Source organism: Apium graveolens, chromosome 4 (assembly GCF_009905375.1).
Source record: "Apium graveolens cultivar Ventura chromosome 4, ASM990537v1, whole genome shotgun sequence".
NCBI lineage: Eukaryota > Viridiplantae > Streptophyta > Magnoliopsida > Apiales > Apiaceae > Apium > Apium graveolens.
In genome coordinates, this window is record NC_133650.1 from 263092630 (window position 1) to 263120181 (window position 27552).

Sequence of the window (27552 nt, forward strand, 5' to 3'; positions counted from 1 at the left end):
TTAAAATCAAAACCCAGGAGCTTACTTAACCATTTTTGCTGCATCAAAATCGACAACCGCTGCTCAATAAAGAATTTAATACTTTGATGATCTACTTTAACCTTGAATCTTCATCCGAGAAGGTATGATTTCCACTTATTCACTGCAAATACAATGGTCATTAACTCACACTCATATGTAGAAAACCCTTTCTATCTTGGAGAAAACTTTTTACTTAAATAAGCGATCCCCATTCCATCCCCACTTGCATTAGTTTCCACATTAAATTGCTTTGAAAATTTTGGTACCGCCAATATCGGTGTTTTTGACATGGCTGCCTTTAAGAATTTAAAAGTAGCTTGTGTTACATTACTCCACTTAAAATTGTCTTTATTTAGCAAATCTGTTAAAATTTTGCTTCGAATACCATAATCTTGCACGAATTTACGATAGTAGCTAGTAAGGCCTAAAATCAACGCAAACTCTTCACAGATTTCGTAGTAGGCCATTTAATCATGTTTTTATCTTATCCCGATCAACCTCTACCCCCTTTTCAGAAATTACATGACCTAGGTATTCTACTTGCCTCTACCCTAAAGCACATTTTGTCTTTTTGGCATAAAATTGATTCTCTTTTAGTATTTTCAAAATAGTCTTCATGTGCTACATATGTTCAGACCAGCTAGAGCTACACACCAATATATCATCGAAAAATCTAAGATAAACTTTCTTATGTGCTTTTTAAAGACCTCATTCATAAAGTCTTAAATGAGTACAAAACGTTGTTGGTGCGTTTGTTACACCGAATGACATCACACGATATTCATAAAGTCTTAAATGAGTACAAAATGTTGTCTTAAATATATCACATGGTTGTATACTCGAATTTGATAATAACCAGCAAGCAAATCAATCTTACTAAAATATTTGGCCCCAAATAATTCGTCCAACAATTCATCAACTAGAGGAATCATAAATTTATCTTTAATTATAATCTTCTTCAATTCTCGGTAATCCACACAGAAACTCCAAGTTCAGTCTTTTATCTTTACAATTAGTGTCGGTGATGCAAAAGGACTTTTACTTGGCTGAATAATACCAGATGCCAATATTTCATTCATTAACTTTTCAATTTGAAATTTTTGCACATTAGGATACCTGTAAGCTCGGATTTTAAATGCCTCCACTCTTATTTTGAGCAGTAGTTGGTGATCAAGAGCCCTGACTAACGAAAGAGTATGTGGCTCATCAAACACGAATGTGAATCGTGCGATCAGCTGCTCTAAATCCGTTGGATTCACATGACTTTCTTTCACTTCAGAAGTAGCTTGTAAACACCCTAATAACATCACTTTACCATGTATAAACTGCTTATTCAGATCTGATGCGTAAATCATAGCAACGTAATTTGATTGATTTACTTTCGCCCCTTGCAATCTTATTTTTTCTCCATTATGCCCAAAGGTAAAATATTTATTTTTGAAATCAAAACTAACCGGGATGATGTCTTCAAGCCACCTCATTCCCCAGATAGCATCATATCCCATCATAGGAATAACTCGCATTTCTGTCTGAGATGAATAACCTTGCATATCCCACTTGAAATCCCTGCAAATAGTATCACAAACAACTTGACTTTCTGTAATAGTGTGGTCAATCATTCTCCTTATAGGCTTCACGTTACATTGGAATTTTGAAGCTACATCAACATCTATAAGGTTATGTGTATAACCTGAATCCACCAATATACTAATATGGTGAGTGCTAGCTTCCCCAATTAATTTCAATGCATTAGCAAACGAGGATCCAGACAGTGCATGAACAGAAATTTTGCATTCAGATTCCATACTATCTTGCTTGTCAGTTGTTGACTCTTTAAAAATTTCTACCTCATCTTCTTCAATAAGAACAAACAGTTGTTTGCATTTACATTTATGTCACGACATGTATTTCTCGTCACAATAGTAACATAAATTGAGGTCTCTCCTTTATAGTATTTCTTGGTTAGATATATATTTATAGGGCAAGGATGTGGTTTTCTTGTTTGGATTCATGTTTATAATAGCCGAATTATGAGGAGCATCCATTTTTCTGTTTGATGGTGGTGTTGGTAATAAAGGAGGCAGTTTGTTACTCCCTTGAGAAGTATCTCCAGAGTTTCCGATATAAGCCCGTGATCGCCTTTGTAACTCCAGCTTTGATTCATGAATCTTAGCAATGCTAAAAACTTGCTCCATATTTGTTGGTTTAAACAATTTCACCATACCTTGTAACTCTTTTTTAGACCACTCACACAAAGTTTTTTGAGGAACAACTCAGTCAATTGTGGATTCTGAATTTGCACAAGAGGTAATAATTCCCCAAACCTTATATGGTATCCTTCTACTGTACCATCTTGATGTAATTTAGTAAAATCTTCTATCACATTATCATACGAATCTTCCTTAAAATGGTTCATCACATCATCGCAAAATTGACACCAGTTTATAATTTTATGATTTGCTTTATATGCAGTGTACCGCGACTTGGCCTTACCTTGTAGATGAAGGGTAACATAGGTTACCTTCACATCGTCTGACATTGGAAAAAGTTCAAAATACTATTTTATTGTATTGATCCACTTCCCAGCCTAGGAACCATCATAATATGGAAATTTTGATTTATGAGCCCTTGCTTGGAACCACGAGCGATCGTGTCGTATACTGTCATCTACGCCAATATTTCTTGTTCTCAAAGCTCGCAATTATGATGTTTCACCAAGGTCGTTGCTAGAGGTACCACCTCCATCATTAGAGGGTAATTTTAATCCATCTATCTTTATAGTAAGCGCGGCTAAGACATGCATTACCGAGTCCATCCTACTATTTAACCCGTGCATCTCTTCATCAGACTTTCGTGCATATTCTTGTAGTTCTATCACAGGTGCTTCAGTTTTATTTATCTAAGTCCCATCCCTTTATGCATGTGCTCGTGTATGAAGCATAATGTAATATAATATCTAACTGAGGATATATATAATCAACATGAAAAAGAAATAGATAAATAATATTAACAATGAAACACAGGAATCCAAAAGAGAGAAGATTGGAAGAACACAAAAAAAACAAAATATGGAATTAAAGCTCCAAGTCCATATCCAAGTCATGGAAATAAATTCATGTAAATGTTCAAACTTTCATGAAGAATAATATGTCCAAGGACTTTTAGCATTAAAGAAGTTGATTGGTTCTAGTATTAGAGATCAAAGGTTTCAGTAAAGTAAAGCAGTCTGAAGATATTTAACAGCTGAAGAAATATCTAAATCATGATGTTCTATTTAATGCTAGTCGCCTCTGAACAGAACAGTGCACTAGGCGTCAACATATCATGAATAGAGTTGACTGATAATCATTCGGGAGAAAGTTGATTGAAAACATGAGTTCAAGGTCATTCATCAAATCAAGTAAAATGTCTAAGTTATGGTTTGTGTCGACACTTTCCAAAGTGCATGTCGACACATTCCAAAAAGCTTGGCTACTGAAGGTCCACAATGTGTCAACACAAATCTAAGGCTCTTGTCAACACATAAACAAGAATGTGTCGACAGATCAAGACATGTCAAGACATAAACAAGAATATGTCAACATATCAAAACATGTCGACAAATCAGCTTCTAAGTTAGGTTTTGGTCGAAACATTCAAGATAATTCTTGTTGACACATTACAAGGCTCATGTCGACATTCTTCTGTCGACGCATTGGATTTGCATCTCAACTGTGAAATTTGTGAAGCATTTTTTATACACTTGACCATTAATCTATCACGTGGAAGAAAGTGAGAAGTCTATACTTAAATAGATGAATGAATTCATTATCCATTCATCTTTCTCAGCAACCAACTGTGTTATTACGGAGCTCCATTGAAGGTATTATTTACTCCATCCATCTGATTTTACTTATCACATTTCCTTTTATAGAAGTCAAATTGACCAATTTTTGACCAAAGATTAAACTTTACTCTTATATTAATTCAAAAAACTAAAAATTATATATTAAACTAGATTAAATCTACTTTCCGATGATGTAATTTTTTTATTTTGTTCAATTATAAAATATTAATAAACTTCGGTCAAACTTTAGTGAATATGACTGGGTTAAAGTCAAACATGACAATTAAAATGAGATGGGGGAGTGTTAAACTTGAAATTATATCGTTATGCTGTCAAATTTGTTGTAGCTAATCGTAATTGATTAGAGTGTAACAACCTTAAAATTTATATTTATAAAAAAAAATATTTCTTGAATTGTTTATTTTTGATTATGTACTTTTGACAAAAAACTTGAAACGAGTCGAAAAGAATTTGTAGGTATCGTATTCAACTTCCCTCTACAATATTTTGGGATTAACATCGTGTTTCGAAACCACTGCAAGGGTCACAAAATAGTGCACTTACATCAATTGTAACAATTCACTAAATGAAACTGCTACGGTGATTAATTGTGAAAAAATTAGGAATTAAGAGAGAAAAAGAAATTGAGAAAGATATGAGGAGAAAAACAGGACAGGAAAGGAAAATATTTGATTAAGTTTTTGCATAACCTTTTAACTGCCCTACCCACAACGTACATACCTACCACTACCCCCTATAATTTCAATAATTTGAAATTAAAATACATAATTGTTAATAACTGATATAATAACTGATATTACATAAACCTGCTTATAACTAATTTATACTATATTATAATAACTGTAATGGGGTATAATTTGGTTTAACGGTTATTTCCTAATTTTGGTTATTAAAATAATAAATAAATAGTGTTATATATCCGTTAAACTACTAAATTATTAATATACTAGCCACGGTATAATTATCCTACTAAACCATGATCACAATTTATCCTATTAAAATAAGTAAATAAATAGTGTTATATATCCGCTAAACTACTAAATTGTTAAACTACTAAAACATAGTCTACTTATCCTACTAACTTACGACCATATGTTATCCTATAATTAAATTTATAATTATTTTATATTATATGAATATTTTAAAATTATAATATGACGAAAATAAATAATTTTTATAAATGCACGGGATTTAAGCTAGTTATCTATACTATACTATAATAACTGGAAAGGTGTATAATTGTAGTTTGGTTAGCCCTCATTTTGGTTATCCTTTTCATCATGACCATCGGATATTCTTCATCAAATAATCAGAATCATTAGATTCAAATACTAAAAAAATACACTCCACAAGTTTTCAGGTTCGAATCCCGTCAACAACAAACATTTATATTATTATTTATAAAAATACAAATAAGTTATCAAGTTCAAATCTTACCAACAACAAATATTTACATTATTATTTATGAATAAGATCTCATCAATCATATATACTATTTATACTATTTGAACCTAATTTGAAATTATGCACAATGAAATTATAAGTATATAATCATTATTTAGTATTTAATTATTTATATAGCATTTTGATAAAATTTTAAAAAAATAGAAACAAAAATATAAATATATTAATCAAGACCGTGCATCGCACGGGCCGTAAGCTAGTTATACTATAATAACCGGAATGAGGTGTAATTTGGTTCAACGATTATCCCCTAATTTTGGTTATTAAAAAAATAAATAAATAGTGTTATATATCCGTTAAACTACTAAATTGTTAAACTATTAGATATAGTCTACTTATTATACTAAACTACGAACACAACGTATTCTATTATTAAAAATTAAATAAATGATGTTATATATATTCGCTAAACTTACTAAGTTATTAAACCACTAAGCGGAGTCTACTTATTTTACTAACATTATCCTACTATTTTTAATATAAATTTATAATTATTATATATTAACAAAAGTATTTTAAAAAATAAAATATGAAGGGATAAATAAAAATTTTAAATATTAAATTTCATGTCACGAGATTTAAGCTAGTATTATCATAAAACTAACATTAACCATAACCGAAAAGACTTCGGTTCAGCCTAGTTCAGGAACCTGGCATGTTCATCACCGCGGAATTCATGGCTTCTTTAAGGCATTTGATTTAGCCACCAAACAATGATTAATCGTTCAAGCGTCACCTGCTTTTTTAGACACCTATGAATCTTATCTACATCTACGCACTTGTGGGGGTTTATTGCATCTGGGAAATTCCATACTTTGTCTGCTTGTTTCCACCTATCAGGATCACGAACCCAGCCAACCCCAAACCATGCTGTTCATGTTGTGCAATTTAAAGTCGAGATCGTCAAAATTGATGACACAAAAGGAGGTGCTTGTCACTCCGCTTTTCTTCCGAATACTGTCATCTTGATGCTCGCTGCCGTCTTTATCGCTACCTTCGTCTCTAGATCTGGTTTGTTGCAACTTGAGAGGGCACCGAAAAAGCTTCATTCCAAGTTGGAAGAGGGGTGATGATGGTGAAATTCTTGCATTAGTATAGTACAATAATAATAAGACATGATACTCAACTGTATTTATTCACCTTGGATGTAATGTAAGCATGCAGAACTTCTTTTATTTTTGTTAAATAATAAGCATGCAGACTTATGTCATGCGGCGTTGCGTAGTTGTTAACTGTTGGTGTCTGTGAGGCCATCTCCGACCCAACTATAAATAGGGTACTTTTATATTATTTTGAGATAAAACTGTTTTACGTCATTTTGGCATTACATCAATTTTTTGGAGTTTTTTTTGTATATTATCATGTTATCCTCGTATTCATTTACTAAATCAAATTTGTTTCATTTATATACAATCACTTTATTACTTTTAACTTTATTTTTGTATTCTAGTAATAAAATAATCTATATATTACTAAAATAGTGTAAAATTTAGTGTTAGTGGATTGTAGTGGAATTTGAGAATTATGTAATTTCTACGCCTACCAAAATAGTGCCTACCAAAATAGTGTAACGGGTTAAAGATGCTCTAAGGGGAGGGGTAATGTTTTTGAAATGCTTTCCGCTTTTCATATTTCATCCTACTAATTTTTTATTAAGTTTTTAGATTTCTACTAAAAGAACCTTATAAAATTACTTATTATGAAACTTGTTGACAGGAATAAAAATAAATAATAAATAAATAAATGTTGGACACACGTGCTACAATGGCCGGGACAAAGGGTCGCGATCCCATCCTCAGTTCCGACTGCAGGCTGCGACTCGCCTGCATGAAGCAGGAATCGCTAGTAATTGCCGGTCAGCCATACGGGGGTGAATTTGTTCCGGGCCTTGTGCACGAAGCCGTTACCTTAACCGCAAAGAGGGGGCAAAGGTGCGGCGGGGTCACCTACTTTTCAGGGAGGGCTAATGTTTGCTTTGCTGGGTATTTTTGGTTTGACATAATGAAATAAATGCAATTATAATAGAATTTCAACAATTATATGATGTTACTAAAAAGAAGTAAAATTGCATGTGAAATAGAAATCTACAAATAAAATAGGTGGAACCAAATTTGATACCAAAGTACAAGTCAGCTTTTACTACTCTTACTACACTGTAGAGTTTTACTAGACAACAATCCAACTGCAAACAAGTTCTCATGCTACAGTAAAATATATATATAACCCCAAAAGGTGTCGAAACTCGAAACAACTGCCAGGCAAAAACTCTTTACTTTGTGTGCATTAGATATGAATTGCTGACTTGTACAGGACTACCACTCCACTACACTAAATTTAGCGATGCAATCATTAACATAGTCCTCCCATCAAACTGTGTCATCTTGCCATTGACCATGTACTTTTTTGCATTTCCTTCACCATACGCCACAACTATCTCACTCTCAAATTTGCTTGCAAACCACCTGGTCTCCAGAATAACAAAACATTGATGGAAGCTTGTAAATTACACGTACAATTACTTCCCAGCCTAGCAAAAAGCTTAGCATGGAGAGTGTTATGCAAATGGCAATTTTGACCTCAAAAACATAATTTTACTAAAGTAAGACCTCATCTGAACTTGGTCCCTCTTCCATCCTCCTTCTCTTAGTAGCCTGCTGCACAAAGTTACCTGAGGCATCACACATGGAATTCATTGGCTCACAAGCTGCAGACCCATCTTCTTGAGCATCACAATTTTGGGGAGGTGATCCATTATTTTTGGAGTATGTGTCGTCATTGCCATTAAGCATATGATCACTACACGAGTGCACTCGCAAGTCCACAATAAGTTCCAAGTTATCATGTGACGAGAAATTGGGCTGATGATGATCAAGTTTAACTTCCATACTAAGATTTGCCCCAATTTTACTATGATTCACGTCTTCTGATTTATACGGATCATTAGATGCACAAATTGATTCTTTAAATGAGCCAATGTCCATGTGCGCATTCTGACATATATCAGATCCTGGATTCCACGAGGGTTCTTCTCTTGACTCATTGGACAAATAAGCACTAGATGCTTCAGAAGTTATTGTGGTAGATTCCTCAAAACCAATAGTACCTAATGACTGGTGGAAATGCTTAGAACTCCCGTAATCTTCCTGTTTCCAACGATAATTAGATATGTTAATGATCAATTTTAAAAGATTAGCACAGAACAGGTCAACATATTGTCCTAGCATCAGTCAAATATAAGCATTTATCTTGATCCATTATGTTAGAATTCAGCAGAAGCAAGCCAAACATATAAGTTTTTCAGATTGTTCAAACTTGTATCACATTTACGGTGTCTGAATTTGTTCAAGTTTCTCATATAGTGTATATTGAATACACACATGGTTCATGAAAGGACCTCAAAAGAATCGAAGAAATCGAAAAAAAATATAGAGAATATAATGGCAAGGTATGCTATCAATTGAGCATCAGAAGGGCAGCGTAAATTCCATTGACCTTTAAAATGCCATAGGTTCACAACAGTGCCGCTTTCGAACCCATTTAAAAAAAATTGCAGATAAATAAGAGAACCCCGATGACTGAATTAGGTTTCAAATTTTATTCAATATTTCTAAATCCCTTTATTTTGACAATCTCGTTGATTACTAATAGTTATAAACTTATTTGATTGTATGATTGTCAATTATGGATCTGTAAGTGATTGCATATTTTTGGTTACGTATTAGTACAGGAAATTCTGTATCACATTCACCGTCATGACATCACAACAGGAAAGTCAAGAGCCTCTACCCATCTCCCAACCAACAAAGTTTAAAGAAAGCGACTGTTAGCAGCTTACTTTTCCGAAAGAGAAGATTAAAGAGCATGTTACTATATCAAAAACCAATCTACCCGTCCCACCTATTTCATAATAACATGTAAGTGACCAAAAAAACAGCATTGGGATTTGCAAATACCTCTATTGGCAGCATGGCGTTCTTCAACTCCTCGGAAGGTTCTGTCTGCTCAAAAGCTTGACCAAAAGTTTCTACAGCATCTTCTGTCTCAGCAGGTCCTCTTGAAGCAAGGCCAGAGTCATTAACAGGTTGAACACTCTCCGCAAAAGATGTTTGTAACATGGTTAATTCAAGGCCCTGTCCAGCTTGGGAACAAGGTGTCTCAGCAGGTCCTCTTGAAGCGAAGCCAGAGTCATTAATATGTTGAATACCCTCCGCAAAAGATGTTTGTAACATGGTTAATTCAAGCCCCTGTCCAGCTTGAGAACAAGGTACACTCTCATGAAAAACCTTTGGAAAACTGCTTTTGTCCGAGAGGAACTCTAAAGTAGCTCCATTTTCATCAAGAGATCTGGGATACAAGGAGGTGCAATTCTCATCTCCTCCAGCGCTCGGTGAAGACTCAGAAGAACCATCATCTAAGATATCATATATAAGTCTTTGGATATAGGCTCGCTTAAGAGAAGCCTCAGCAGGTTGAAACCAATTAGCAGTGAGCTGAAATTTAACAAATTCATTTGCATAAAACTACAAATGACCGAAACACTTGTAAATTGAAAAACTTAATGAGTTATGATTTATCTTATTTTTCAACGGGGGATAAAATGTTTAGAGCCAACAGTTGAGCTTGACTACCAACACCATCTTATTATACAATCCAATCTTAGTTCAGAAATTTCAGTCCAAACGAGGTACCAGCATCCGCATTTACTTAAATCTTAGTTCAGAAATTTCAGTCCAAACGAGGTACCGGCATCCGCATTTACTTAATCATGTGCCAGAATGGATTTTAGGCTCAAATCCAAAATGAAAAAGAAACTACTCACTGGAGTACAATGGAAATAGTTAATCTAATAGTTGAGATAGACTATTGAACTCATAGTACCACACTAATAGTTGAGAAAGAATATTGACATCATAGCACCACACAGCCCAATGTCAGTTCAGACTTCAAGTCCAAAAAGGTTCCAGTATCCAGAAAAGTTAATCATGTGGCAGAATGAAGAACAGACAACTCAGTATAACCTTTTTTAATCTAAATTGCTAGAAACTAAAGTGTTGCTTAGTTTATTTTGTGATTGATCATTGCTATGCGAATATATTAGCTAATGCACAACCACCATTGGAAACAATCAGTGGATTGAAACAAATTACTTGATGACTATGCCTAATCCAAAAGAGTGATGATCAATGGAGTTGGTGTAAGATCTAATGTTTAAAGTATCAGTTAATGTGTTTACTGTCAGTGCACAGCCGCACACCATGCACGTGGAAGTGCAAGAGTTCTTACTTTCCAAAGGTACCCCAATTTATCCTTGAGCATGCATTCAGGCATCACTTCTATTATCGTATTTAATACTAATCTATTTACTAGACTAGCAGTTTTTCCCATTTTTTGGGTCCTCCGTAAAAAAATTACAGTGTGACTAATAATTTGTCAATATTTATCCTGTCTTGCATTTGTCACTATACACAACCTTCTATGATCGTAGACATCTTCTCCCCCTCCCCCCAAATATTTTTACTTTGGAATACCAAAACCACGTTAATCTACTTTTCTCGTGTTTTTTTATAAAAGGTAATTCTCTGATCTAATGCTCCATTGGCAGGAAGGAATGAAAAGATGAATGGAATAAGCTGTTCATAAATACATGAATATTTATTAAAAATTACATTCCCTTGACCATTCCACTTCCACTGACACAAATCTAAACTCGAACTTTATGCCACCAGTAAGATAACGAATACGCATTGCTCCTCCTACCCATCTTTTTATTCCATAAATTATATCAATACTTCAATAGCATATTTGCATTTTCTCATTTTTTTTCTTTAATTCATGTCTTCAAACCTCAACATCCTTTACATTAATTCATTCCATTCCCTCCAACCAAATGGAGTGTAAACGTGTATACACTACTACATTTATTTACTCAAAGTAAGAAAAATCGAGTAAAACTATAACACACAGTTGGACACTTTTGGCACTGTATAATATCAATCACAAAATTTAGGGAAATGAGAAACAAAGTGAGCAGAAAAACAGAATAAAAAATAGGTAGGCAGAGAATAGATTTAAAGTTTTTACAATTTTATCTCAAAGCATGTTACGAAGTTTTTAGAGAACAGCGTCGTTCTGAGCCGCTTAGATAGAAGATGGTCTATCACATCAAATAAACCTATTTCCCTACACGTGGAGCCCAAGTAGCCATTGTTCTTTCTTTCTTGCATGTGCGGAAACTTGCGGAGCTTAGTTAGCTCATTGTAGTTTCATACTTGCATCCATATATAAGACTTATAATTTTGTGGTATTAAAACAAACAGCAGTGACATCACAGATACCAAGAAATTAGAATTTAACAGAGATTCTGAAGCAAACGGTGTTAATTCAGACTAAATGGATTTGAACATGTAGTGATGTAGATACAACGTATGTAGCATTGTAAAAATTAACTGACCAATTTCTGGTGAATTAGATCAAATATCCACAATTTGAATATGATAACAGGATGTTTGATGAATCTTGGTAGGGTTCCCAGAATATTACGCAGATGTAATATAACATTAAGTGCAATGTTGATGCAGGACAGGTATTAAAAACAAGTAAAAGGATGAAATTATGTGGATTAAACGCAGATTTTCCACACTTAAGGTGATCCAACCAAAGAACAATCACTATCCCTAAGATTTCTTAACCGCGGAACAACCCATAACAAGAGAGAGACAATTCTCAATTAATAATCAATCGATTAATGAAGATTATATGAGATTATATAAAAATCCTAAAACTTGGTGAACAAGTAAGATCCTAAAAATAGCAAACAAACTCTAATTAATAACTACTACCTAATAATTCTTACCTACTATATATAATATTATTCTTAACCAAATCTATGTAAATCTATTCCTAATTAATAACATAAAATAAATACAAACTAATTTTATAATTCTTTGTTCCGCATCAAATGTCAAGGAATACATTGTATCTTCGGCAATATTTGTCTTTCATAACAGAGCTATAAATTAAAATTAGCAGGAAAGGAGGGGGAATGGAGTAGAGTTCACTTACGAAATTTGAGAAACTTGACATTTTGAGAGGATTGAAATTAATAAGATTCCCTTCCAAAAAGAGTTCCACATAGTGAAGCAAGAAAAGTCCACAATCATATAAATTTTGCTGCTGGGGAAGCTGCACAATAACAAAAACTAAACCTTAAGCAGTTAAGCCTAAAAAAACTAGTTTCAAATAAAGCTGCATCGCAATCTCATAAAGCAACGCATAAAAGACACATTACCTCAAGTGAGAAAAATCTCATATTTGAGAATTTTGAGGAGATATCTTCAGATGTATCCGCTTGCCTCTCCTTCCATTCCTCCCACAGATAACTGTGATTTCAAGTCCATAAGCAAGTCAAATAAAAACAGCTAAATTATAGAATGAGAAATCAGGACACTAGAGGATTTCGATCATAAATGAGGTTCATACTGATATCCAAAACTTTAAGCTGCACATTCAAATATAGCATAGGAACAATCTTGCCCTTTATTAACAGGTAATGGACTAATAGTAGTTCAAAAGATATAAATATGAAGGCTTAAATTTTTTACAGAGAGGAAAGGCACAAGAAAGAAGATGCAAATTGTTGGGAAAGGTAGAGAAAACGAAGAAGATGATGCCTTGATTCTTGTTCAAGGACAGTTATATGTATCTATGAGTGTATCTATATGTATGCACAATACTTATTATTGTGATTGAACTTTAAGTACTGATTGACCTGTTTCGGGTAGAGTGTAACAAGCAAATAGTATAAAATTGAATTTAAAAAAAAAAATTATTATTGACATTAAATTTTTTGTTGGACATGAAAATAAACGGTTTTTATAAAAACTGGAATAACAATTATTATAGAAAAAATGACCAAAATACCTCATTTTGGAGGTCCCTTGGCCCAAAATACCCATTTAGAAATACCTGGCCCAAAATACCCACCAAATACTCCACTGCCAGTAGAGTATCAGGCGTGATACTCCAACCTAGTGGAGTATGCTCCATTAACAGTGGAGTGATTGACAGTGGAGTGATGCTCCACTCATCACTCCACTGTCAGTGGAATATCTGCTGGAATATCTGCGTGGATACTCCACTGTCAATGGAGCATCAGGCCTAATACTCCACTTCATCTATTTTTTTAATCTTAAAATATTAAAAATTGTAAAATATCAGAAAAAAAAAATCAAAAAAATGATGTAAAAAAAACATGATGCTCCACTGACAGTGGAGTATCCGGCCTGATAGGAGTATCAGATACTCCATTATCTGCCAGTAGCGCATCACCCTCATACTCCACTCTAACTGACACTGAAGTATCTAGTGGGTATTTTGGGTCAGCTGAACTGGTGGGTATTTTGGGCCAGCTGAACTGGTGGGTATTTTGGGCCATTTTTTATTAAAATATGGTCATTTAGGGCCTTCACCCATTATTATATAATTTATTTCAAATAATAACTAAAATTTGTATAATCTGTATAATTTAATAATTTAAAATTGTTTTTACTACTATTGGTGAAATAGTACTGAAAATTAGCACTAGAATCATCAAGAACTTCAATTTACATATTTATCGTTAATATTTTTAACTAAAAAATCAGTTTATGAAAATCCAACATATTTAATTTTGAAACCTTATGTGCCTTCAGCTAATATTAAGAAATCAGACATCTTATCGTACCCATACGTCCCTCCGTACCCAAACGTTCCCGGGTTCACCATATGTACAGTTTCACGTACCCGTTTTCATTCCCTGTTTCGCATCGAACTCCTTTCCATGTAAAATTGCACAAAACTTAAGATACAAGTATACCACTGGCAAGTCAAAAAGAAGGAAGGAAAGGTACCATTTGAAAAAGACAAAACCAACAGGGTACCATCGAGAATATCCTTAATTTTCACATTATTAACGTGCCAATGCCAAAATAACAGACACCTGCCTCCAATCGGGAAAAAATAATTTGATCGTTTCACCTCATAATAAGCTAGCCTCAAAAGGGGGGATTAGGACATTCATCTAGAAAGGCTGGTTAAGCGTTTGGAAGTCGACTAGGACACTGTTAACGAGGATAGTAAAAACAGTTATGTAGTACAAGCGTTTCTTGAGTGTTGTTTTTCCAAAGCCTATATGTTCACTAAAGCCTATAAGTTAATGAGGATACTAAAACGGTTATGTAGTTGGTAGTTACTACTTCACTAATTTTAGTAGGTCCCGCTAACTTACCCAAAGTCTTCTCTTTTCTTTACCTTTCTTAGCCCTTGCTCCCGAGTCTTAAAAAGCAAGGAAAACAAGTGTAAGGTAAGTAAAGTAATTTCACTTTCCCTCGTAATCATACTCCCGAGTTTTAAAAAGGAACGAAAGTAAGTGGTGATGAATGTGAATTTAACACACTTTCATTACAAAATTTTCACTCCAAAAATGGGATGAAAGTACTTTACTTCCTAATCACATACTTCCTTCCCATTAAAAAAACTCGGGAGCAAGGCCGTAATTTCCGTACCCATTCAAATGTTAACAATTTGATGAGACGGAGGGAGTATAATTGAATACACTGCAGAAGTAGACATGGCATATACATATTTTATAAATAGATACGACCAATGTTACATTGGACAGGTTCAGTGCGAAACATGGTACGAAAATGGATATGGAAGGCTGTGTAGAGTGTTTCTGAAGCAAGGACCCACTCAAACCACAATTCTATTGCCACAAAATCACTGACAACTAAAGCCTACTTAGAGTACATCTTATAAAATGGCCAAGTCAAAATAACTTCTCCTATTACCAAAAACTCCGAGTCACCCCATATTCAGTTCATTAGCTCTTCCCCACCCTGTTAACAGTATATCTCAGTCTAGCCAAATTCTTTTTAAATAAATATATAATATCAAATTTATATCTAATTATCTCCTAAAGAATATATAATATAACTTAAGAATGCCGCTTACAATCTAACATCTTATAATATGATCTTAACAAGTACAGCATTTACATCTCAGTGTCATTGCCGCTTAAATTCCTATTCTTTGCATTTAAGAGGTGACAGTTTAGAATTACAACTCAAATTTCACATTAAATCTCCTTAATATTACAATGATACTACTCTTTGATGTACATTAAATTTAAGTAAAATTAAAAACATTACATAATTTCAGAATTCTACTATACTTGAACTAAATATTTTTGCAACTAATATTTTGAATTCTAATTTGTTGTAAACCTTTTATATATTTATTTATTTATATTAATAGGGTCGCGCTCAACTTATAACCGGTCCTTAAAATACAACCTTAGAACCACTACAATATAAGGCAAATTCTGCTGCAGAACCCTATATTTTAAATAGACTCTCGGGATCTAAACCTATATACATGTTTTTTGCATCGTTGTGTATGCCAAAAAATGCTTTCAAAATATAATACATAAACACGACATTTTCCATACGCAATTCTGTTGCAGAACTCTAATTGATACTACAAATACACCTGGACCCTATGCATATAGCATATTAATTCTACATAATAAAACGAATTTTGATGCAGAATGTTATGTTAAATACCTGAACTCTACGAAAATAGCACATTAATACTACGTAATAAAGCGAATTCTGCGAGAGAACCCTAATTAATACTACAAATAAGGCAAATGCTGCTGCAGAACCCTAATTTTTGAATAAACTCTCTAAATTCAATTGTTAAAATATCTCATAATTTCAATATAAAATATAAAGTTCAGTCGAAGAATACAAAACTACGAAGTAAGGCGAATTCTGCTCGAGAATCTTAGATACCTTTCCTAACATGTATGATTCTAAGAGAAACATGACCCTATATTAATATATATATATATACACACACACATTATTTAATATGTACTATTTTCAGATAAATATCCACGTACAAACTTCTAAAAAAATTAATCTCTATTATAATAAGAATCTATCAGGATCATAATTTTCACGGCGACAAATCAACAGAATATACTAAAATAAAATATTTTAAAATTGTCAAACTAAACTGAATTTTAATATCAAATATAATAACCTGTACATGCTTTATACATGCTCACGGGTTTTAAGCTAGTATATATGATTTTTTACACAAGCATTCTTATAAAAAATCAGAAAGGTAATGCAGTCAAGAAAACTGGCATGTTTTATACCGACATGTTTCTGTCGGCTAAAAATAAAGTCATCTTGTAGAGTTCAATTGTTTCTTTTTATTTCTACTGATTTTATCCACATTTTGGCATGTTTACCTAGTCGAACATTTCTTAATTTCTTAACAAAACAATGACTGAAAATGCAAATACAATGGCATGTAAATACCTCTGAATAAGTCCCTTCAGACCAGAATGACTTCCTCGGATTGAATCCATGTGTAATATGCACGGTAACTTCAGAGATTTTCTTGGATCTAGATCTAATTTAGAAACACAAAATCAGATAATTTCTAGATTTAAGATAAGAAATCATTCACAGATCAATACGGAAGAAACTTGCCTTGAAAGTCAGCAACTTCACCAGGATGGCATATTACAATAAGACTCCAGTGGTAACTGTCATTAAAATCAGACATTTCCCAGACAACCTTAGTCTAGGCAGAAAGTTTCTGTCGGAACAAATGGTTTGCAGAAATTTATAAAGTCTTACTTGAAATTTACAGGAACAAAGATGTAATCCTTCTCAAATAAACTGATTTTTCGTGTCCACCTACGAACACTCCGAAATGCAGCTCGGCCTTCAAGAGAACTAGATGGACTTTTACCAAATTCAGCCAGTTTCGGATAGAAAAAACTGTTGAAAAAGTGAAACTTTTGCCTCTCGCAAGGGTCAATTTTATTCTTCAAGTATCTAAACATTAATCAAGATATTCATCAGAGAACATATAGGAAAATTCAGAAAACGTAAATAGTTATATACTTATATTGTTATACAATGAACATTTAATTTAAAATAGGAAGCCATGTCAAATAAAAAATGTTTTTGCAATTTTGGTACCAAACGATATAATAGGCACTTAAATTAGAAGAGCAGGAGATGGCTTCTGCCTTCTGGTTTACCAACCTATTACTTCTAATTTTGTATGATTTAACATATAATAATCTCAATAAAGTTGTGGCTCTGTATGAAACAGGAACATAACAAAAACACCCATTAGAATAAGTATAATATAATCTCAAACACCTAGCATAATATTATCAAGTTGTAGAATTCGTAAATATATATTGACCGGCTGCAAGTATAAAAATAAATGAATTAATATATATTTTTAAAAGCATAACCTAAGAGCTAATGTCATGAAGAACTCTTAAATAAATGGACTAAATTTTTTATGAGAGCATTACTTACGAGATAACTGTATACGGTGATAGACATCACATAACAAATCCCAACATGTGTTATTTGCATATTACAGTACTACATATTTAAATGTATCAAGCCTGATAGAGTAAAAAACTAAATACAAGAAATCAATACACAGAACTACACAAGTATATCATGGGGAGACCGCCAATAATTTAAAAAGCCAGCTCATCAAGTTGTGTTCAATACATTTTTCACTTCCTTTGTTAATGTGCCAAACATTTCATCTTTTGCACCAAATTTCTCTGAAATCTGTATTCAAGGTCTTAAAAACTTCACAGAGTCAATTATCTATATCTATTACACTTGCACTTGTGAAGTACAGGGTGGAGAAAGAACGGGATAAAGGAAATGGAGAACAGCAGATTGCTGATGCTAATTCTAACCAAAAGAAAAAGCTATCATTTATAGATTAGAGGTAAAAAGACAGACAAACACAAGTTGTGGTTCAGGAAACAATTACACAAGTTTCAAACTACCATTTGTGCAACTTTTCTTACTAGTGTTGTCAGAAAAAAGAACACTATACAGGTTAATTCAAGAGTAGATCTATCATCCTACAACAAAAAGTACAGGTAGCTTGTTTGCACAGAGTCTTGAAAAGGTAAAAAAAATAAAAAAGCAAACTTACTTGATATAGAAGTCAATAATAGTATCATTGACAAATGTATCTGGTTGTAGCCGATCAACATCTCTCTTACTTATTGACACAGCATCAGGATCCCCTTTCGGATAGATAACATCTTCAAAAGAGTCCTCGAAACTGCAACATTTTGCAGCAACGCAACGATGAACCGATGAACTCTTTTCTTTCTTTTTTTGGTTATGGGAACTTACAAAAATTTATATACCCATGCGCACATGCCACACTCGACCTTTATTTTTTTAAGTTATGCTCAATTACAAAAAATTTACATATTCACACATGCATGCCACCCTGAATCTCTACCAAGAGAAGTCCCAGGTTAAAAAGTAAAATTCATGTTTTATATATTACATTGGTAAAAGTAATCAGGATAACATATTCATGTGTACATACCACATATGTAATGGAAGAAAAGTGAATACAAGGTCTGTCCTGACTAAATGAGCATAATTATAACTTATACCACAGTAAACACAGATATAGATTAACATCATAAGTTCATAATTAACACCAGAACATGATGAAGACTCCAGGAGACAAAAAAAACTTTGACTGATAGCTGAAGAAGCATCATAATAAAAAATTCTGATATTAAAAGCAGAGCATGATTACTATCACTTACGAAGGAAAATAGCGTTTTGAAGGAAACATTTTACTCTGACCAGGTAACACAGTTGCATCCCCCTCCATGTCAGAACTACAACAAAGCAGACCAGTAATAATGTGTTAATAAAATATGGAGATAGACTACTCTGCAAATATGTATTATTATTAACAAAGATGCTTCCAACCGATTAGAAAAAAGAATTGCTTCTAGCCTAAATATCACCTGTTTTGAATATTAAAATAGTAGTGCAGAAAATGCTGGATTGTCCAATAAAAAAAATGAAACATGTATTAAATGGTGATATGCCAAACAAAATCAATTAGCATTCCAAGCACTATAAAAAACTCTTTACAGTTTGTGTGTATCTTTAAAAGAAATAATATCTAAGTCTGGTACTCTACTTTCAACTCCATTGCTCAAACCAATTTCTAAACCTCTGTCTACACAAATTCCGATTTCATTGATCAGCTAATACCAGCCATTGCTTCCAAATAGAATACAATTGACTCAGAAGCTCAAGACGCCAGCACTCAAGGCTCAGTCTAGTGGTTCCCCGTATGCCTAACCCAGCATCAGAATAAGTAAAATACAATGTTTAGACACAAATGATGGAGACGGGTAATTGTTGGAGGCTTAAATGCAATTACTATCCAAACCTAACGCACAAAGATGCAGTTGCCAGAGTTTTAAAGTGACAACCCCCATAGGTAAACTTTGAAGGATGAAAAGTATTCATTATTAAAATCCCAAGGAACTTAAAGCACATGGTGCAACCAAGGATCTAGAAATTAATTCACTCAGTTTATTTGCTTGCGTAGATTACAAAAAGAACCATACTTCATAGATCATAGGAACGAACTTGCTAAAACATTGCAAGAGAATCGCGGTCTCAGGCATGGTTCCAAAATCCTACTGTACATTGGGTAGCACAAAGAAACAAGCATACTAGAATACATTGGCCAAGTGATCTTCACTAGCCACAAACTGACAAGACTTAGGTTAATTCTTTGAATATCCATAAAGGGATTAATTCAAATCAGATATCTGAATCCACACACTTTAAAGTTTGCAAGGGCTCAAGTGGTAAGGGTTTGTCGTCCTAGGTTCTAGTTTTGATTCTCGCTCAACCCGAGATTTGTTATAACAGATACTCATTTGTAAGACATAAAAGCCTAATTATTCAAATTAAACAAAAGTTTATAAAAAGAACAGGCCATGATATGTTAGCATAGCTGTCATAAACACAAACAGAGATAATTGACCCGGATGGGCATATGAAAATATGTTACAATCATAACTATGCATTTTAAAGAATAGACTACATACATATATATATTGTCCCAATTGCAAGCAAGGGTGTATTCAAACCGAGTCTACGCCTAGATTAAATTACACCATTCACCTAATAATATTGTTTACAAAGACATAAACTTCAATTCCAAAAGCAACTGGTTGCATCACTAAAAACAAGTGCATACAAGTTTTAATAAACATGTGTATATGTGCAATAAAAAATTTACAGATGCAATATAATACTCCCTCCGTCTCTTATTAGTTGTCACATTTGACTTTTGGGAAGCCGGATTGACCAAAGTTCGACTGAAGTCTATTAATATTTTATAATAGAATAAAATAAAAAGATTATATCATTGGAAAGTACATTTAATCAACTTTAACACATAATTTTCAGTTTTTTCAAATAATGTAAGAGTAATTTTAATTTTTGGTCAAAAATTGGTCAATTTGACCACTAAAAAAGGAAATGTGACAACCAAAAAGGGACGGAGGGAGTAATAAGCAGGAAAAAAGGCCCACAATCTCACATTTTTGTGAGCAATGGCCCAAAACATCACATGTTGGTTGTATGACCCAAACTATCACATACAAACGAAATTAAAACCAGCGTTTCTATCCTAACGCATAATAGAAATGCGTTTTTGCTGCCACGCATACTTAAAGTGCGTTTGCCCCTCTAAATTAATTTTTGAATTAAAATAATAAAATTAATTTGCATCATAGGTTTTCAGTATAACGCTTTCTTTAAATGCGTTTTAAGTCTAACGAATATTTTAAATGAGTTTCCAATCTTAAATTTCAGAGAAAAACGCAAATAAAATATGTGTTGTCTGTTTAATAAGGGAACGCAATTTTTACTTGCGTTTGTGTGATAGAAAGGGCCATTTTCAGCGCGTGTGAGATTTTGGGCATTTTCTTCCCAAATTGTGATACTAGGGGCCAAAACCCAATAAGCAGCTCACGGTATCTTACCTTAGCACAATATTCCACAAAGGCTGGTACACATCCAGAGACATAATCTCATCCTGTTTCCTGTACCAGTCTTCAACAATTGCAAACTTGAACTCCTCAATACCTTAATAAATTTTGCCACATTAGTCAGCCTTGCCAATCTAATAAATGCTTATAAAACAATAAAACAATTAAAGTATAAAAAAAATAGTAATGCAGGTTTCACTTTTTAGTTTGTAACTTCGAGTTGGGATTATTAAACATGCACATAGATTGACTTTAAAGTTTTTCGTATACTCAGGTACTCTGGTTCGGTATATCTAATCAGTAGAGGTATGTGGAAATTTGTCTCCTATGAATCCGTTAGGAGGACCCAATAAATGACTTTACACAGATGTCAACATCTAGTGGTACGAGTGCTTGGAACCTATCTTCTATGAATTCGATAAGAAGGTTGATACAAGGACCCTCTAATAGCTATCTTTTAATCTTTTTTGAATATTGTATAAACAAAAAGATAGCATAAATAAATTATTAAAAGTCTATGGTAGAAACTTGAACAAAAATATCAATTTACATGAAAAACAAGAATAGATGAAGATACTATCGGTTGCATAATCCGGGGAAACAGTTACATGAAAGTCTTATAATTGGTGAGATCAAGAAGATAGTTGGGGGCTGTTTAGATGCAAGGAATTCAAACAAGCCGCCAGGAGGGATGCTCATTTACTTAGTCTTTTATTTCTTATGTAATCATTTGGTTGTAGTTAATTGACTGTGATCTAGGTGTCTGGAGCAATTAGTCATTACCTAATAAGGAGGTTGTCCCTATCTGTTAGTTGTCCTAGGGTATGCCCTTGTATTATGTATTTTTTTTGGGTTAAAACAATTATTACTTAACAAACAAAGATGAAGATAAGTCATAAGAGGGGAATATGCACCATTTGGTAATGTCACTTAACAAAGTCTAAGAAATAACCATATTGCAAAAATTCACTAGGAAATATTAAGAACTGACCAACTAATTTCTTCAGTGTTTATCATAAGAACTATCTATATATGAGGTAAGAATAAAAAAATCAGTTGCAACAAAAGATTAAAATATTTTGGAAATGTTGTCAAAATTTAGTTTAAGTCCAGTTGATAAAGAAAAGAAGACATAGGAACCTAACATTTAATGGTAACCTAAGTCCAGTATAAGCATATAAAATTATTGGCGTGAAAGGGCCTCAAGAATAGTTTATGCACCTAACAAATTTAATCATTCATTTTATTCACTTTGTAGACAATGGTGTATATTCGAGCTCACGCAGAAAAGACAAGAAACAGAAGATGTCTTGTGAAATTATAAATCATTTAAGAAATTAAATTGTCTTCTTATTATTCTGGTCTAGAACCTAAGTCATAAGGATGCCTTAATGCAAAGAAAAACAAAGCTAAGTGTTGCATTATCGAACCTGCATGGCCCTGTATGTCTTCGGTTGATGTTGTTCCTTTTGAATTGACTATAATTTTTACAGTTGCCAGCTCAAGCTAACAAAGATCATAATACCGAGAGTGTAAAATTTTGGTGTCAAAAAAGATAAAAATAAACCAAATATATAGAATATGAGAAGTAACTTACTCTCTCACACCAGTGACATTCAATATTCATGATATGATCAACTCCCCACTGAAATTCAAACATTTCAGCTTGCCAATATCCCTCAATCTTGATGCAACTGCTTGAAAAGGTCACTACGGAGTCTGTAGAATATTTATCACGATATACAATATAATCAGGGAGACATTCAACAATAGTATCCCGACTGACCTGCGATCACGTATAAAAAGAGTTCACAATACAAGAACAAGCAATGCCACACAGACCATAAAAAACAAGTAAAGATATCACAGCGCTAAAATTCCAAAAAGGAAATGCACATACAAAAACTAGGTAGGACATTTTTGCATAATCTAGACAAAATAAATATATAAATGGGATCCCCGGATAACATAATCTCTTCACATAAAGTAAACTCAACAGAAGCACCATCCTTTATGGGTGCCAATCATTATATATGATATTTTTTATATTCTCTTTCATCAATGTCATATTGGCAACTTCTAGTAAGAATATGCTCCAATAGTTGACACCCTAAATAAGTGCCTACATGGTCCCACAAAAAAAGTAAAAATGGATTTAAATGAAGGCATGCTTTTAAAACGGAGGTTTGTTTTTATCCATTTTGAGGGGGGGGGGGAGTTGGCAACCTTCTCTCAGTTTTTTGGGCACTTTTGTAACTCCAATAAGAATTTACTCGAGGGAGCCATGCCACCCAGATATTGGCACTTTTCTTGGCACCCCTATTAAAATTGTTCTTAAGGACTCATCCACACACACATCCTGTTTGTAATAAGAGGTCAAGGTTTTGAACCCCAGTAGTGTTTCTCAATTTTCGTAATTAACCTTTACAAAGAAAAAAACTTTGGAATGTAAAATCCCAAAACTGAACCTAAGAGATGAACTTTGCTGAATATTAGCTGACTAGCCAAGGATTTCTTTGATAATTTAAAAAACAGATTAAGATTATAGCAGCTGCCACAAGCTGCCAAAAAAGACTTTTGGAGGACAACTATGCATTTGGACTTGAACAGATTATAAACAAAAGATAGAACCACTTACAAAACTACAAAATGTATTAATAAAAATCTTGAATTAATTATTTATATCATTCGGGTATGTTTGTACTATAATAATATATTTACAAAATAATGATTCTACAGAGACTAGAGAGTGTCGTGTCTGCTTAAGCTTAAGCTTAAGCTTGCCTAGGCTCTGATTGTAATGACATGATTTCACTTAGTGCCGAGTCTCTTGCCTGTAATAAATTATCCGTCGCTCATTTATCAAAGATACCGAAACTCTATGACAGTTAGAAGGTCTACTTATAACCTATTACATTCTAATACATATATCGCAAAAAGATAACGAATAATACCACCTTCTTGGACTGGACCAAAATGAGCTAGCCCTTTGGCTCACACTCAAAGACGTAGGTCTACCTAGCAAATTCTACAACAATGCAACTGCATTCAGTATAATTAGTATTGCAATAAGATTGGCACTATCTACCATACCTAATTTATGACCCCCAAAATTATTGGTAGTATTAATGTATCTTTCTAGAAACAGAAAATTTTAATATTTTTTATTAGTTCTGGAATAAATACTGCCTCATTATTGCATTTCAAAATCTTTTTTGAGAAATCATCATATTATTGTATTTCTCCTCTTATTAGATTTGCAATTAACTATTGTGCTTAATTTGAATCAATCATGAATTTCTGTCTAAAATGTATTCATTGTCCATTAAATTACAACTGAAAAAGTCTCTCTTCTCTAAGAATGAAATTTTTAATCAGATTTTCACCAGAAAGAGTCTTAATTTTATGGGATGAGCAAAAAAGAGAGATTGATCAATTTCATGTGCATTTATATCAAATGATTTTTCATAACCAATTGGAGAATGCTACTAGAAACAAAAATTAGTATAATAAATATCTACCTGTTTTTTCAAAATAATGTACTTGCGACAAACTAAAAGGAAATAGAATGCTCCGTACTCCCTCCATTCCACACATTTCCTTACATACGACACGGTGAACAAAAAAACGAAGAAAGGGAGATAAATTGGTGGGCTCCATCAAAATAACACAGAAAACTTTTCCGCTTACAGTGATGTAGAGAATCAGGAGGAACACCCTAGAAAGGTAAATGTTAAAAAAATAGATAGGGCGGAGGGAGTATTGAACAGGAGTAAATGGCTCCACTAAAAACACAAACGAACATTAAGTTTTAAGGATTAAACTCATCCAAGCCTCTTTTCAAACTCTCAGCTCAACAGAATGGTTTTATAACATCTAACTAAACCAACATATCACTAATGGGTAAGAATTAGTCGAGTCGAGTCTAAAGGAATATTAACTAAGAGTAATGCTAGAGGTCCCAAAATTTATCCCGAATGACACATGGCGAATTAGCATTTGTGGGCGCATAGGTATGCATGATGGACCCATCATTCTATAAAAGTTATTACCAATCAACTCTTGACATGTGTTATTTGGGACAAGTTTTTGGTACCTCTATCATTTCTCATTAACCAAAATCCACTTGTTGCCTTCAAAATTTGTAGAAACTCACGACAACAAACTTTGCAATTTTTTTTGTTTGGAAACAATCTCAATCCATTATATTGCATTACTGAATCTTTCTTAACCAAAAAAAAGCACAACTCGAAATTGTATTTTCTGGGATATGGCTTTTATCCTAAAAAAATAGAAGATATAAAATAAGTCTCTTATCAGAAGGAGGCCTATTCTGGCCACCATACTAGGTCAAATATATATTTAAAACTACCTAGCTAGAAGTTCTTTAGAGCAAGTCTTTGTAAATAAAGACACTGGTAGTAGAATAGAGATTATGTCCTTGCCACTAAATTTTGTCTAAATTAATGAAAAAAAATAGTAGCCTCCCTCTACCCAACTATTATTAATTTATTAATATGTAAAGATTTTTTTCTAGAACATCGGCTACATCCTTACTCTATTCGAGTAATTCGAATTGGATACTGAAGAGAAGTCCTATTAATAAACCATAAAACACTTGCTAAAACAACATTCTAATCATGAAATAACCTTATACTGCAAAAAGATGTGGCCATGTGGGTAAAATGCAAATGATGTCAAATTTTGGAAGAAGTGCTTTATTTTGTTTTGGCAATACAGTGCACTAGCTTATTTAGTTAACCAGAGTTAGATAATTGTCCCTCCATAACATTTTATTTTAAGATGTGTTCACCACATCAAACAATTTTCTGCCCTAGGCACCCAAATGCAACATAAAATATATAAAATATGGTATACCAACAATATACATGAGCCAGAGTAATAATGAAGGACCCAGCAGGTAAAAGAATGATTTTTAACCATATGTGGGTGTACAGCGTGGAGGCCACATAAAAGGTAAGTAAATTTCCAATAGTACACCAAACTAGATTAAAAATTTATCCCCCTTTAATACAAATGCAATTTCTAACATAATGGACAATACCACACAAATCATCAAACATGTATAAAAAATGCAAAACAAAAATAATGAATAAGTACCTATGAGAAAATTTCTAAAGCATCAGTGTTCTCAATAACAAAAAATGTGTACAACATGAGATAACAACATAGAGGAAACAATGATTATGTGATATGACAAATAAACATGCATTAATTGCACAAAGGTATCCTGATTACTTTCGAAACTCACTCATACTAACTAAAAAATGCAGAACCCGTTTAGGCGCAAAATAAAGCAAAACAAAAAAACAATATCGACTGTTTACCGTTTTCCAATCATCAAAGGAATGATCTGATACTGTTTCATCAAGAGAATCTGAAATAATGACACAACGCGTAAGAAAAGAAAACTGAGATAAATTGTACATTGTAATTACTCTCTAGGTATTAACAAAAATTCCAAAATGTCACGTTTCACAAAAAATTGGCCCAAATTACCAGCACAACACAACAAACCGCACATTGCCATAACTGTTAGACCAAGATGTGCATGTGGCACGAAAATACACAATGCAACAGCCAACAGATGATATGCATATGCAATGAGCAATTAGTTACTAGAAAAATAAAGAGTATAAGAACAACAAAAATTACATTCTCTAGGTATAACAAAAACATCACCGACATTACCACTAATAATGTAGTCAAAACACAAAACAAATGCCACATTGCGCAAAATTTTAGTTAGCCACCAAGATGTGCAGTGATGCGCCACACAACAAACAAATAATACGCAACAATAAAGAGTATAAGACTATACCATCAGCATTTCTGATATCCGAAGAAGACCGAGTACCATCACCAACACGATCAACAGACTCATCCTAACAAAATCAAACCTTATATCATCAACCAAAAAAATCATCACTAAAAACTCTGAGAAATGTAAAATTCAACTACCTCGTGAGTAGAATCAAGCCGTGGAGACTCCGATACCGCCTTGTCGTCGTCGTCCTTGTTGTTTTCGGTGAAATTCATGTTGACATCAAGCTATATGAACATCAAATTAGGGTTTTGTGATAGGAGAAGGTGAGTTTGAAAGTGTTGAATTGGATTAATAGATGGTTTAATTGGAGAATTAGTGAGGTGATTGAGAAGTGGAGTTAGGGTTTTTGGACAGGATTTGTGAATTTTGTAGCTTCCCCCCAAAAGTAGGAACAGAGGAGATTTTTTATATGGAAATTATGTCTTTAGTTTTGACTTT

The 27552-nt window shown here is 33.3% G+C and overlaps 1 protein-coding gene across 3 annotated transcripts; it reads right to left on the minus strand.

Moving 5' to 3' along the window:
• Nucleotides 1-7376: 7376 nt before the first annotated feature.
• On the minus strand, nt 7377-27537 carry LOC141720903 (putative ubiquitin-like-specific protease 2B). 3 transcript variants are annotated; one of them, XM_074523583.1, is made up of 15 exons: nt 27249-27537; nt 27109-27172; nt 26615-26664; nt 22864-23052; nt 22697-22772; nt 21261-21363; nt 19008-19082; nt 18371-18502; nt 17026-17226; nt 16876-16931; nt 16702-16795; nt 12621-12711; nt 12395-12514; nt 9286-9822; nt 7377-8475 (listed from the first exon to the last, which is right to left on the minus strand). In XM_074523583.1, the coding sequence occupies exons 1-15, from the start codon at nt 27324-27326 to the stop codon at nt 7927-7929; spliced, it is 2415 nt and encodes an 804-aa protein (XP_074379684.1). In that variant the 5' UTR covers nt 27327-27537; the 3' UTR covers nt 7377-7926. The 3 variants fall into 3 exon arrangements, with proteins under 3 accessions (XP_074379684.1, XP_074379685.1, XP_074379686.1); XM_074523584.1 differs by lacking the exon at nt 26615-26664; XM_074523585.1 differs by lacking the exon at nt 27249-27537 and having other exon boundaries at nt 22864-22985.
• Nucleotides 27538-27552: the final 15 nt, after the last annotated feature.

Bases quoted from the DNA above. Each gene is read 5' to 3' on its own strand.
- LOC141720903 (XM_074523583.1), bottom strand. From the start codon at position 27,326: ATGAATTTCACCGAAAACAACAAGGACGACGACGACAAGGCGGTATCG. The intron at 26,665-27,108 runs GTATAGTCTTAT...TCATTATTTCAG, and splicing joins GGATATCAGAAATGCTGATG to ATTCTCTTGATGAAACAGTA. The intron at 23,053-26,614 runs GTAAACAGTCGA...ACGTGATCGCAG, and splicing joins CCTTTGATGATTGGAAAACG to GTCAGTCGGGATACTATTGT.